The sequence below is a fragment of the Montipora foliosa genome, chromosome 6 (genome assembly GCF_036669935.1).
Source record: "Montipora foliosa isolate CH-2021 chromosome 6, ASM3666993v2, whole genome shotgun sequence".
Classification (NCBI taxonomy): Eukaryota; Metazoa; Cnidaria; class Anthozoa; order Scleractinia; family Acroporidae; genus Montipora; species Montipora foliosa.
The window spans coordinates 40,013,698-40,028,697 of NC_090874.1; the positions used below are offsets into that span (position 1 = coordinate 40,013,698).

At 40.5% G+C, this 15,000-nt stretch overlaps 1 protein-coding gene across 1 annotated transcript in view; it reads left to right on the forward strand.

The window, feature by feature from the left end:
* LOC138007329 (uncharacterized) overlaps positions 1-15,000 on the forward strand; it is a 25,696-nt gene that overhangs the window by 1,703 nt on the left and 8,993 nt on the right. Inside the window, exons 2-7 of the mRNA XM_068854149.1 lie at positions 1,449-2,675; positions 9,451-9,731; positions 9,816-9,908; positions 12,483-12,602; positions 13,725-13,869; positions 14,242-14,374. Coding sequence (XP_068710250.1) covers positions 1,449-2,675; positions 9,451-9,731; positions 9,816-9,908; positions 12,483-12,602; positions 13,725-13,869; positions 14,242-14,374 — 1,999 coding nt within the window. The remainder of the gene's footprint in view (positions 1-1,448; positions 2,676-9,450; positions 9,732-9,815; positions 9,909-12,482; positions 12,603-13,724; positions 13,870-14,241; positions 14,375-15,000) is intronic.

Genomic DNA, 15,000 nt, shown 5'->3' on the forward strand with positions numbered 1-15,000 from the left:
TATGTTTTCGATGCCAGAATTGTGTCATATCTCTGCAGAGTGCGTACTTAACCTCGCCAATGGGTACGGTGTCTTCTTTTAATTAATCAGAGTTTTTGGAAAACAAACTATCTGATTCGTTCGTGAGATATAAATGCAGCCTTTTCATAAAACAGCATACTGATGGCAGTTCTTTAAATTAAAGACATCGCAAGGATATATACAATGGCACAAAACGCGTTTTAAATTTTGCCTAATTTTTTTCGTACTATTCACAGAGACAATGTAAGGTTTCAAAATCAGTCGACTTTTTCACTTCTTCACTTTTCGAGAGCCGTTATTTATTATGCTTTTTACTTTCGGCAGGAAAGGTTATTGTAAGTAATCTACTTGTATGCTAATGTCTGCTTGACGCGTGTTCGTCATGATGAATCATCAATATCAGGCACGAGCTGACTAATCACGATAAATATATTTGACAAATGGTGAAGGAACGGAGTAGCTTTGTTTTCCCGGGTCAATAAACCTTTTGTACAGGGCTTTTCACCAATAGTGCACTAGTATTTAAATTAGAAAGCCTACCCTGGGTACCAGAGGGTTTTTTTTCTTTGGCGTGATCTCTATGAGTAGCGAAGCGCAGCTGAGATACTGAACCACGAAGCCGCCTCTCTCTTCGCCATTTAACCGCTCCTCGCGAAAGAAAAATAAAACCTGAAGCACCCAGGGTGTAGAAAGCCTAGCGTTTTACTTATATGCTACTAGGCATTTCAATCAGTATTATGTACTTTGTATTTTACTTTATTGAATTGAAAAATAGAATTACCTATTAATGTGAATAAATTATGTTGGTGGTGGTGGTTTCGGGCGAGTTCATTTCTGTTCAAAAATAATCTATGTCACAGATACCCTATTTAAATTTTCCAATGAAAGTTGAAAAACCGCCAAGAGGAAAAGACCTTCTCCCCTGAATAAAGCCAGGTAATGCCATGTGTAATTCAAACTTCGTTTAAGGACCAACTCAACGCTTAACAATCAAATTACTACAGTGTTACTATAACCCAGAAACAATGGCGGCACTAGTACTTAAACTTGGCTCGTAAACCCTTAACGACTCGTAAAATAGACTGTAATCAAGTGCAAGAAAACGATTCACGCAATGTCCACTTGATCAGAAGGAGGGGAAACGAAACTGTGGATGGGTGGTAGTAAAAGAACTTGATTATTTCCTTTGCTGCAAAAAGTTATTAAAATTTGCTTCTTTAAGTAGAGCATTTCATACTCGCAGTGACAGAAACCATGCCATGGCTCACTCGCAATCCAGTGAAACAGCAATACGGGCATAATTTTGTGCTCAAATATGATCGCTGGGAAGGCGATTTTCCTGCAGCTTTTTTTCTCACTAAATTTTTGGCAAATTTTAACATTTTGAAGCACATAAGCAGATTGAACTTATATCTTTTTTATTTCAGGCATTGCGTTGTCTTCTTCCAGCGATGATTTAAAGGCAGTTTTCAGCATGGGTGGAATAAAAGGAAGCGTTATTTTCTCTCAACCACAAAACAATGGTTCTACGATAATTTCTGTAAACCTTTTAGGCGTCAACGAAACCCTGACATGGAGCATTCAACAACTGCCAATGATATACTATGGTAATGCAGTTTTGAGCTGTTCCGCTATTGCAGTAGGAGGCCTTTTTGATCCCAAGAAGGCAAAAAAAGCTGCAGACTATAACACACATTGTCGATACGAAAGTAACACCAAATTCCATAGATGTGCCGTTGGGGATTTGAGCCGGATGCTTGGAGGCATCACTGCGAGAACGGCACACCGGAACCATACAAATCAGAACTTGGTAATTCCAACCAGAGGACCACATAGCATTATGGGTAGGACACTAGTCCTTTACAGTGGTGTCACACCCAAAGCATGCGCACTGATTGCCCCTTTGCATCCAATGAAGACAGCAGTGGCAATATTTAGAGCTCCAGTTGCAGGCTATGTCTTCTTGAGGCAAGTTGAGGGGATGGCGGATACCAATATCTTTGTGGATCTTTTCTTTGTTAATAATGCTGAGTCTCGAAAAAACTTTATGTGGCAGATTAACGAAGGAGTGGTGGACACTGATGCGTCTGATAACACAACTTACTGCAAGACACTCGGTGAACTGTTCGATCCAGAAAATAGTCAAGATGAAAACTGCAATGAAGAAATGCATGAAAATTGTCCCATCGGTAACCTGGCGTCGAAACATGGAACGATAACCATTTCCTTAGCATCTACCAGGCAATCAAGTACTAAGGCGGCATTTACAGACTCCAACTTGCCACTAACTGGTCCTAATGCAGTCATTGGCAAATCAATCGTTTTGTTTCCAGTCAACAACCCAGGAAAACCCATTGCCTGCGCAAAGATTGTTACTCTTATGACTCAAGTGGCGAAAGCTACTTTCAAGGCTGAAATCAATGAAGGAGTGACTGGATATTTCAAGTTTACTCAAGCGTCTCCTTTTGACCCCACGTTGGCTGAAATATACCTAAGCGGCATACAAAGCAAAGCACATGGCTATCACGTGCATGTGTATCCGAGCCCAGCGTACAAGAATTTGTCCCCAAGTGATTCGTGTCAGGGTTTCGTCGCTGGAGATCACTGGAATCCTTTTAACATCGATATCAAAACCAGTCCCGCGGAAGGAACAGGTAGAGTATTTTAAATCCTTCTTGAACATTTTAAAAGGGGGGCCACCAGAGCGGGAAAACATGTTCGGGCCGGTTCTTCTCAGTACAAGCCCCATCCCGGAAGATAACCCCATGTTCAATCAATATCCTTCTGTATATATATAAAGGGTGACTTGATTTTCGTAGAACAGTGCTCAATACATAGAAGTAGAGCGAAATATGTATTGTGGAAGAAAAAAACAAATAAACTACGAGTTCATCTCTACAAGCCTGTTTCGTGGTCGACCACTCGTCAGGGGATTTAAAAAATCCCCTGATGAGTGGGCGACCACGAAACAGGCTTGTAGGGATAAACTCGTAGTTTATTTTCGCCGAGGCTTGGACTGTGAGGGCAGAGATGCGCTGTTGGCTCGAGAGACCCTCTTAACTTGTATACAAGTTGTCTCCTTCTCTCTCGTCCGCCTGTGAATCGTCGTTCCTGTCGATCCAGTGTCATCTAGTTGGAGAAAAACAATGTCCTGGGATAACCAAGTAACATCCCATTCGCTATCTAGATTGGTCATGTAGCCAGCATGGTTGTTCTGATAGTGTAGTGGTGATCACATCCAACCGGTAATCAAGGGGACGTGGGTTCAAATCCCGCGCCAAGGTATAAAGAGTTTTTCTCTCAATGAAAATGTCATCCAGGAGTTGTCCGTCCTTGGTCCCTTCAAACTTCATTAATTAATTAACTACATTTCGCCGAGGCTTGGACTGTGAATCCATTTGTGATCCTCCTGGGGGCAGAGATGCGCTCTTGGCTCGAGAGACCCTCTTAACTTGTATATATATATATATATACCAAATAGGAGAACCAAGTTTATAGTATGGTGTCAAGTTGAAGAGCGCTCAATACCATTATAAGTAGAGCGAAACCAAAGGCGCCTATGGTCCCGTAGCGAAACGGATAAAAGTTCACTGTTTCTTTACAAAAATGAATGAAACCGTTCCAGTTTTTATCGGACCCATTCCATTTTTCCTCTGTCGTGTAAACGCGCCTTATGTGATAACGCTGAATCAACATGTGATTCACAGGCAGACAAGGGTAGTTAATGTAAAGAGTCAGTTAAGTAGACACCTTGAGCCAACAAAGCATCACCCCCCAGGAGGATCGCAAATGGATTCACAGTCCAAGTTGAGGAGAAATTAAGAGAAAGTTACGGGAAACTCAACACTGGACAACTTCTGGGGAAAACTGTAAATTGCCCTGTGCGGGATTTGAGTTGTGTGGTGTTGAGTTTCCCGTTAATTCCTCTCAATTTCTCCTCAACTTGGACTGTGAATCCATTTGCGATCCTCCTGGGGGTGATGCGTTGTTGGCTCAAGGGATCTACTTAGGGACGGACCATTAGAAAAGTGAAAATCATGAAAGGGAAAATGCCAAGAAAAAAAATTCACGCAAAGAAGAAGGTAAAGAAAAAAAATTCATGCAGAAGGAAGGTCCAATTGTGACTTTTATTTAATAATTATATAATATTTGCCAGTGTCTATTAAAAATAATTCCTATTCAAAATATTCTTGGGGCCTTACTCCAGGCCCTGCTTTCTATCATCCAGTTGTACCTGTCCCTAATTAATTTTGTTTTCTCTGATCATAACGACGGTTGTTGTGCCTTTATCTGCTTTTGTGAGAATAATTTCTTTGTTGTAAAAAGCTCCTTGAGAGCTCGTTGCTCGCCGGGTGGCAGATTATTTTTAGGTTTAACCAGTGGAGTTTCTGCAAGCTTTATTTTGACTTCTTCTAAGTAAGTCTCAAGAGCAACTGACCGTTGAATCGGTGGGATCCAACTGGATTTCACGTGAAATGGATGTTGCTCAGTATTTTGGTCATGTATTGAAGGGGCATCCTTCTGGCAAATTGGTTGAAGTGTGAAATTAGCTGGCGCCTTATCTGGTTTTCTTTCATGACAGGTGTTGGAATGAATTTCAAACATCGAGAGAGTAAATTTAGCTGCTCTGTAGTCAATTGTGTGTCTGAGAGGTGTTTGATGTGTTGCTTGCGTAACTCTATAGTCTCACAAAAACACAGATAATGAATCAAGATTTCACTGTCAAAAAAAACAATATTTGTCTAAAAAAAATTCGTGCAGGGGGTTTCACCTGAAAAAAAAATTCCTGCAAAAAAAAAATCATACTAGCTGAAAATCCCCCACCCCCCCGCCCCCTATCACTTTTCTAATGGTCCGTCCCTTAACTGACTCTTTACATTAACTACCCTTGTCCGCCTGTGAATCACATATTGATCCAGCGTTATCACATAGAAAAACTGGCCCATTAGGGAGTCCCACGTAAATGCCACATTAAGTGATCAATCAGCCATGTTGCCAGCATGGTTGTCCTGATACTGTAGTGGTCATCACACCTGGCTAGTGATCAGGGGGACGTGGGTTCAAATCCCGCTAAGGGAAATTACAGTTTTCCCAGAAGTTGTCGTGAAGTTGTCCAGTGTTGAGTTTCCCGTAACTTTCTCTCAATTTCTCCTCAACTTGGACTGTGAATGCATATGCGATCCTCCTCCTTATTGCAAACCCTGAAACCAGGTGAGTAGAAACTGTATGTTACATTTTATCGCCTTGCTGATTATAAGAAAATTTATACGCAAGTTACAATATAAGCAAGTTTAGATTTCATTAGCTTTTAGCTACATTTTATCTCCACCAATGGCCGCACTGCCTTACAGAATCCAGGTTTAATATTCGATTCTGCAAACCGCTTACTTGAGTGTTAGTCAAAAGACAAAATGAAGTTCAACGAAGAAAATATTAAAGGCCCACCTTCAACCGTCAGGCTTTTCGACCGTTTGTTTTTGTTATGGAAATTCGCATTGCTTATCGTAGAGATCTGATTGAATGAATTTCAGCTTTGACGGGATTTTCATATATGAAAATTTTTCCACGGCACGCATTGCCTGTCGGTTGAAGGTGGCCCTTTAAGCAATCAATGCATCGGCTGCAACTGTACATGTACAGTTCTATTTCGCTACTGCCAACTTGTCTTCCCCTTCGCATTTCCAGGACAGCACACTTGTCTAGCCCAAACGATATCTTAATGTCTTGCGAGAAGATCCTTATTACTTGAACAAGTGAGCCTAGTTGATCTTTGCTTGCTCCGTACAGCTTCAGATCATCCATGAATAGTAGGTGGCTAATGGGCTTCATGTCCTTTGCCAGTTTGTATCCAGCTCTCATTTTTCGTAGTACTAGGGTCAAGGGTAACATGATCACTATAAACAGTAGTGGTGACAAGGAGTCACCTTGAAAAATTCCTCTCCTAATGTCCACCTGCCCGAGAGCCATTCCTCCTGATGTCAATACTGTCTTTCAGTTCACCATGCTGTTGCTGACTATAGAGATCATACTCTTGGCAGCCCCAACCAAGGCATTTCATGATCCATGAATGCGGCACCATATCATTTGCCTTCTTGTAGTCTATCTAAGCCATTGACAAGTTTGTCAACCTTCTCCGGCAGTTCTTCAGGATTGCCTTGTCTACAAGCAATTGATCTTTACTTCCTCGGGATCCCTTCCTGCAGTCCCTTCTGTTCATCTGTTAGCAGTCCCTTCCTTTCCAAGTGGTGGTATAACTCCTGTCAAGAGCTTCCACATCATGGGTAGGCAGGCAATAGGACGGTAGTTGCTGGCCTGGGCACCCTTCACTGTGTCCTTTTGTATCAAAACTGTTCTTCCCCTGACCATCCACTCTGGTATATTCCTTTGACATATACAGTCTTGCAAGCATTCTTGCAATCTAGAGTGCAATCCTGTCCGTTACTTAAACCAGAACCCCTGAACAAGATCGGGGCAGGCTGCCTTCCAGTTTGCCATCTTGCTCACTCCATTTCTGATATCCTCCACATTGATGCTGATATCTTCTTGCACCGCTGTTGTACTGAACGCCACCTCTACATCCTTTAGCCAAGGTTCTGTCTCATTGTGACCGACGTCCTCCGACCATATCTTGCTCCAGAAGGTGGTTGCTTTTGTGGGATCAGGTAACACTGTTTTTCCTTGTTCCTTTCCATCTAGTGTTTGTAGAACAGCTTCTGATTGGTTCTAAACAGGTGATTCTGTTTGAACTGTTGACATCTGTCGTTGTATCTTTTGATCTTAACTCCACCTGCCTTGATCTTCTGTTTCAACATGCCTGAGACATACAAAGTGCCTCTTTCCTCAAGATGATATTTTCTGTTCAACTTTTTCCTCTCTCTTTGTTTCAGTCTCATGTTTCCTCTTCGGACGTCCTCAATCTTGCTCAGGTCTTTTCGCCAAGTTTCGATATTCCTCTTAATCCTTCTCTTCCAGAATGGCTCTTCAGTTCTTCTCCCTTTCGTCCCCTTTATCATTCCCATTCTTTCTGTAGTAACTTGCGTACATTAAAGAATTCAGTTCAGTGATGTTGTCCGTCTGACTCCTTTTGACGGCTTCATTGACTTTTCCAACTTCTGCTTTCAGCTTCGTTCTTTCGCATGACTTCAGTGATGGTAATCCTATTCTCTGTTCTAGTTGTATAATTTCTAGGATCCTGTCGCAAAGGGCATCCAGTTCTGGGCTGATCTCTTCTTGTAATTCTTCAGCAGTGAAAACTCTGGGGTCCTCTTCACGTTGATGTTCTTCTTGGGTATCAGATGTCGTTGCATGGCCTGGTGTATCTGTGGTAAGAAGCTCCGTAGTTTCAGTCTCCTGATGTTCATAGTCTGGTGTATCCGTGGCATTCAATCTCCTGGTGTTCATGTCTTACTCATATGGCTATTTCCTCTTGCTCCACAGTCTCTAGCTACTTCTTGTTTTTAATCTGGCGTACTTGATCAGCCAATCTCTGCTCGGTGACTTCTGTTAGTTCGTTGTTGATGTTACGGGCTTTCTACAGGTCTAGCAATCTTTTTCTGTACCCTCGCCTCTCTGGTTCACTCCTGATGTAACTAACATTCAAACAACCGTTTGCTATACTCCTTTGACCATCCTGAACTGTCTTTGTTCAGCAGTAGCAGAATGACGACCGGGCCTGCGTTGCTGATCCACAGTACACCTGCCGGACGCGACACCTCACTAGAAGCTTCAGTCCCGTAGACGTCGTTAGCGTGAAATTCAATATATGACATTCTCTAATCAAATGAGGTTGTTGTAACCCTAACACGGGTGGCTTTTGGGTTGTTGGCACTTTCCAAAGGTGCCACCCAAGACTCTGGTGGGCGGGAGCGTCCATATTCCCGTGGTAGGCTAAGGCACCAACCTGTTCAACCCCAGTGTCCTGATAACACTTTTCGGGTTATTGTCTCACTGTCCATTAAAATTGTCTTCTGCGTCTCCCAACAACCTGTTTTTATTATTATTATCATTATTATTATTAATTATTATTATTATTATTTAATAGAAGAATTATAGCTATATTTCAAATTCAAATTATATATATATATATATATATATATATATATATATATATATATATATATATAAAATAAAGTGATTTTCACTGTTGATTCCAGAAGAGTGCTCTACAGTTAAGGAGCGGTAATATCACGCGACATTGTATTCTTTTCGATACAGAAGACATATTATATTATATTATATTATATTATATTATATTATTATTATATACAGAGCGTATTCAAACCTCAGTAAACGATGTAATTTATGTATCGAAGAGAAATATTTTATTATAACGAATCCCCAAAATGGCGACGCTGAACAAGCGCAACGAACTGGTTTCAACTTTCAGACACCGTAGAAATTATACTCTTAAATACAATTGAATTGTAATCGAACGGCCAATAATAAGCGCGTGCATGTATTTTTTGAATTTTTGAATTTTCAAATGCGCTTCTCTCGCGATAACGGACAATGTCGCGTGATTATGTTGATAAGTGATGTAAGCCTTAACGATGCTTCAGTGTGTATGGAGATTAACTGAAGAGTGGATCAACGTTTGTTGGTCTACGAAACAGAACTGTATTAAAATCAATATGTAGTCATAACTGAGGGACCACCAAGAGTTTTGTTGCCCCCTTTCACAACGTCGTTTTTATCATGAATTTTACTCGATGTCACTCTCGACAAGTCCGATCCTGATAACACTTTTCGGGTTATCGGCTCACTGTCCATTAAAATTGTCTTCTGCGTCTCCGCAACAACCTGTTTGCACAAATCGTTTGTTTCAAAAATATTTTCCAGTTCCTTTATTATTATTATTATCATCATCATCATCATCATCATCATCATCATCGCTTTTCATTTGACAGAACTGACAGGGCCTCACCGGGCTTTTGGAAGGGCTACCTCTACAATGCTTTCAAGCAAACTTTGAGGATGATATATACTCCTCCAGAAGAATTCGAAGGATTATCACGCAATAGCCCTTTTCACCGTTAGTTTTTCCTGTTTGCATTACAATGTAATCTAACGAGGATGCGAGGCAATTTCGGGTTAAAACTACAAAATAGCCCGAAATTGCCTCACATACATGCTAGATTATATTGTAATGCAAATGAGAAAACTAACCGTGAAAAGGGCTAATGTTCCTTCAAATTTTTCCATTTCCTTTGCAAGCTGAAGGGTCGTAGCCGGCCAGTTCTGACAAAAGGAAAGCACCCTTAGATTCTTGATATTTCGGTTCCATTTGTGGAAGTTAAAGAATTACTATAACTAGCAACTTTATTGACGTCTTTGTCGTAGATTGAAAGGTCCCTATTGAATCAATCATTAAAAGTGAAGACTTTTTTGAAAACGTTGATCACGCTAATGCTGTGCCAAACTAAATTACAGGAACACTTGATGAATATGAAGTGGGCGACTTGAGTGGAAAATATGGCTCTTTCCTGAACTTGACAAGTTATGAAAAGAAGCACATCGATTATAATCTGCCTCTGTTTGGTCCAAACAGCATCCAAGGTCGGTCCGTTGTATTGCATAAGCATAAAATAAAGGAGAAAAATAAACGATGGGTTTGTAGCAACCTCAAGCCAGAACTTGATCCCAATACTTACTTTGTCATGAAAGCCTCCGCGAACTTTACTGGACCAACCCTGAAGGGCATGATTGTCATGGTGAGTTGTTTTGAAAGACTTTTATCATCACCATGATGGCTCAAGTTGTTTTTTAAGAGAATCTTTATTCGTTAATTCATGCAGAGTCAATACCTTTCTACCGAGGCCAATGTCGCTGCCCCAGAAAGCTCAATCTTCATTGAGGTCATGTACGTGGATCCGAAAACCCCGTCATCAGTAAGTCAATCGATCCTGATTTGTCTTTCTGGAATTAGCTCTCTCTTACTAATTGCCAGTTTCAACATCCAGGGCAAAAGAATCCAGGGGTTCTCTTTTCGAAGTGGCAAGCAAATGCGAAAAGGGTGAACTGCATCTTCTTCATACAGTTCATATTTGGGAGCTGCAGGCAACGCCACCAAAAACTGGGTTTTACTACGTAAAAAACGTGCTGTTGCCCGAGGGCGCATGATCCATGAGTGTTTTTTTTTCGTTTTACGTAAAGTACTACACTTGAGGTTTTGACCAGCGAAACCGTGAGCCGTGGTACAAGCAACCAACAAGCTTCAGTCTTCATATTTGCTTAAAAGACTAAGGCTCCGTCCACACGTAACCCGATATTTTTAAATCCGTAACTTTTTCTTTCCGGATCCAAAAATATTCGCATCCGCTTGTACCGTGTTCAAATGGAATTTGCCCGTCCACACGTATCCAAAACGTATCCGGATTCACTCTGGTACTTAGGACTCCTCGAGGAAACTCCAGAGCGTGCGCCACGAAGCGCAATTCTTGAGAGAATTGATTTCACGGAAAGGAATTGGGCTCGATCTTGTTACGTCACCCAGATAAAAAGATTTCCGGATTTAGCGTCCACACGGTTCCGGATTCATAGTGGATTAAAAAATATCCACTCTGGAGAGCGTATTCAAAAAGTTGCGGATTCGCCAGTGAAATCGCGGGATACGTGTGGACAGAAGGCGCATCCAGAAAGAAAAAAATTCGCATTCAAAATATCCGGATATGTGTGGACGGGGCCTTAGACGACGTTCTTATCAACTGTTGAGGCCGACATGTCACAATGCACGCAAAATAGGATATGTTAATATTCTCAACTGACGTTTTCGTTTGCTTTGTCTCATCTCCGAATTGAAAATGTGGATTCAATCATAACTTACTTTATTATATCTCTCAGATAGTACGCGCGCTGTAATTGGCTAAATTAGCGGGCCGTATTCTACAGTACGGCCCGCTGTACAGCCCGCTAAATTTAAAATTTCGACAAAACATCATCTAGCGAGTTTTTCATGTCATTTCTGTTGCATAAACTTGTACTGAAAACTGTTTGAATTTTGCAAGCAACTATTTCAAACTTAACAGCCAAGAAGATTTAGTTTTTGGGATTTTGGCACGGCATTCTTTGTGGCAGTTGACGCTTCCGCTTCACTTTGACTAGTTTCCTTGCCCGCGCGCCGGTTAACCTCAGAGATATAATAAATATCTTACTAACCTCGTTTTCTCGGTCTGTACTGTAAGTTACGGATCCTCGTTTTTTTCCGTTGATTTATGGCCCGCGCGCATCGCGCTGGGGCCGTAAATCAACGGGAAAAAATTCGGTCCGTAACTTACAGTACGGACCTCGAACTCGGTTAGTAAGAGGTATTTATTGTATCGTATCCGTCGAGTCTGTTAAAATCTTTATCTTTAGGGCTGTATCAGGTCACAATGCACGCAAAATAGGAGATGTTAATAAACTCAACTGACGTTTTCGTTTGCTTTGTCTCATCTCCGAATTGAAAATGTGGAATAAATCTTAACTTACCATAAGAGCTGAAGATTGCCTCCCGTTCTTTTTTTTTTTTTTTTTTTTTTGTAAGTGGAATTTTTGATCAAACACTAAGATTTCCCTATTTTATCTCTGATGGTCTCCAGGGCGCTAGCCATTTTTACTCGTTGATACGTGAAGCGAAAAAAACAGTTTCATGGAGACAGGAAGAACGTTGACTGTTCGAAAAACTACGGAGACCTGAATGTCGACTTATGTAGTGGTTATCCTCAAACTTAATACTTCTTTTTTAATACTTCTGCTTTTTTCTTCTCAACACTTTCGTACCCAGAAGAGAAAAAAATTAAGTTAAAAATCATATAAAAAATACACCTAAAAATAGTTAAAATACTAATATACACAAATAAGTATATTAAATTAAATTAAATATCAGATATAAATACATAGATAAATAGTTAACATAATAACACTAATATATAAAAAAAGAGCAAAATGATCGCTCTCCTCGCCTGTGTTTTTCTTGTTTACATAAATCAATGACTATTGCCACGTCATATCCTCGTTTGTATACACAAGATGGTGGATATCAATTTTAAAAAGCCTCTTTTTGTAGCGCTGTTGTTGGCTATTTAAACACATTAAGCCAAAATGAGTGGTCAAGTATGACAAGACAGGTAAAAAACTTTGGATTCAAGGAAACTTTTACTAGGCCGTGCTTTCCCTTTAAATATGTACTACTTATAAAACATACTGACATTACATCGCTTCCAATGCGGATGCTACGTCTAGGAAAACATGTCACTTACGAACATGAACGGATAGCCTATCAGTTCGTGTTCGAAAGTAACATTACCTATCACAGGTAAGAAAAAAAGTATAACAAGCTCATGAAATTTCAGGCTTGTTGTATTTTTAGTTTAGAAATCAGGTACATTGATTTTCTTTTATCATTGCCCGTTACCTTGTCTTCTTTAACGGTCCTTGCACTGGCATGTCTGTCTGTAAAATTTCGCTCCTTCCTCTTATCTCAGGAAAGCCACAAGTGGGATATACATCTTGATCCTGTCGGGGATGATGCAACAGCTCCCGATCTCAAAGAGAGATGTAGGAGTTTGCAGGAAGACTTTAATCCTTTTGGAGTGTACGGCGAGGTAGGACACGGTAAAAATGTGAATAAATTCTGCGCCTGATAACAATGATAATGCACGATGATAAGATTTCCACGCGGACTCTATGAGTACACTTGAAATGCAAATTCAACTCAATCAGCATTTCTGAAAATTTATAAGAGCGTGTCCATGGATTTCGCGGGGAACTGCTTGACCATAAGCTTGACTTCCTGCTTGGACTCTAGGGCTTTCCACACCTCGCTCGAGATTTCCCATAAAGTTGCCCGAAATCTCTCAAAACGTTTCTCAAAAGTTGCTCCACAAAAAGTGTAATGTCCCTTTTTGTAACGAAAGTTGCTCAAAAGTTGATGAAAAAAAACACCAACGAAATTTTGGCTCTCAATCTTTTATTTGGTCTCAAGCAAAAACATACAATCTGTACAACAAAAGTAAGATTTCAAAGCATATTTGTGCAATTTTGCGTTGTAACCAGCGTTGCTAAATGAATTTGGTCAAAATACGTATGAGTAAATATTACTTTTTTCAGTGCTCTTTTTTTTTTGCTTTTCGCAATAACTGTCTATGATATAATATGTTTCTGGGATGCAATGTGCTTCATAACAGAGATTTTTCTTTAGACACAGTTTCCTTGCATTCGTCACTGACCTGAGTTTACCCGACAGTATACAGTAAGATGCTCTACTTTGAACTGATTTAATCTATCCCAAGCACTCTCATTTGGATCGGCTGTACTTTGGACAGTTCGCTTATTTTCTGCTGGATTTGTTTGTTTTTTGCACTCCCTTCAAACTGCCGCTTTCGCTGAAGTACTTAGTCTTGCAGCTACCCTCAAAGGAAGTAAATTGTAGCGTACGCAGTAAATGCCATAAAATTTGCAATTCACTATTTACACAAACTGTTCAACTCAAATTCATGAAACAGAAGTGGACTCGAAAGCAGCCAAGAATAATGTTTCCGTTTTCCCAAGAAGACTTGACTAGAAACGTACATCACAACAGGAATATCGTGTGTCACGTGAAAATTTATGCATCGCATTGAAGAAGGGTTTTAGCTCTTTTGTTTCACTTTTGAGATTATAATTCTTAAGTCTGCATTTGCGTCCGTCTTTCTTTCCTTTACACGTCACTGGTTCATTTCCTTTAGGGAACTTATTCTTCGGCATGCAGTCCGACCAACATGCTGCGTTGTGAAATAGGAGACCTGACCCAAAAGCACGCCCCTTTTAAGGTGGGCGGTGGTCGCCAGTTTTACAATGATGTGAACCTTCCACTGTTTGGTAGAAACTCAGGTAATGTTAAAAAAACAGCTGACTACGTTTTGAGCTTAGCTATTGAAATTAAGGATCAGTTCGCTTTTCCTTTTGCGTTCTTCGAACTGGAGCCGTGGTAGCTTGCATGTTGAGACGCGTCTCTATTCACATTTAGCTGGCGTTTGGCTCAGTTTCGATGATGACACCGATTGAACTGAAAAACATCGTCATCTTACATGGGTTGGTGCTGGCTGTATTTGAATGCGCTGGAGTCCGGTTGCACCAGATCCCTAAGATCCCTAATCCTTCATATTAAGTACGACATGCACACCTCTAATTTCAACTAATTTTCATCGAAATAGAATATTGGGGATTCAACCTCTTACCACATATTCTCTTGGTTTTGTTTAGTTGTCGGTCGTGGAATAACAGTGCACGAGAAACATATGCAACAACATCGTGTCGCCTGCGCAAACATTGTGGCTGACTCGTCCCTATTTGTAGATAGATCTCTGGTGTTCGTTAAACAAGATCCATTTTCAAGGTATGTACTACTTGACAAGCGTTTCATTGTTTGTAGTTCGTTTGTAGTTTTAGCCGTGTTTAAATTAGAAGAATATTGTCGCTGTTTTGAACTCCAGATATAGAAAATGCAAGCTAAACACTGCCACTTATGTCCAGAAATTCACCTAATTAGATGCACACCCAATTTTAGCATTCAACACGAAGTGTCCCTTTAGCTCTAAAGGACCGTTTAAAAGGTTTCAACATTTGACCAACATTCGTTCAACAAAAGTTGATAAGATGTTGGACAAGTGTTGGAAGCAAAAACAAAGTTGTGCGGAGGCCGTTCAAACGGTTTCAACATTGCGCAAACATTGCGCCAACATTGCGCCAACAAAAGCCTGACCAACAGTCTCGCGAAATTTGATTGGGAGGAACTAAGAACTAGACGCCAGTCTCTCTCTCATCCAGATAAACTACGCCATATTGAATTTTGCGGCTTGACGTGAGCATGCGTTCTACAACTTTAGACCAGAGTGTTCAAACGGCTTCAGCACCATTCAACATTTTCAAGAACAAAGGAAAAGTTGTATCGATGTTGAATGAGAGTTTAAACCGATTTAAACTTGATTCAACACGCTTTCAACATTGTTAGACGATCTGTTC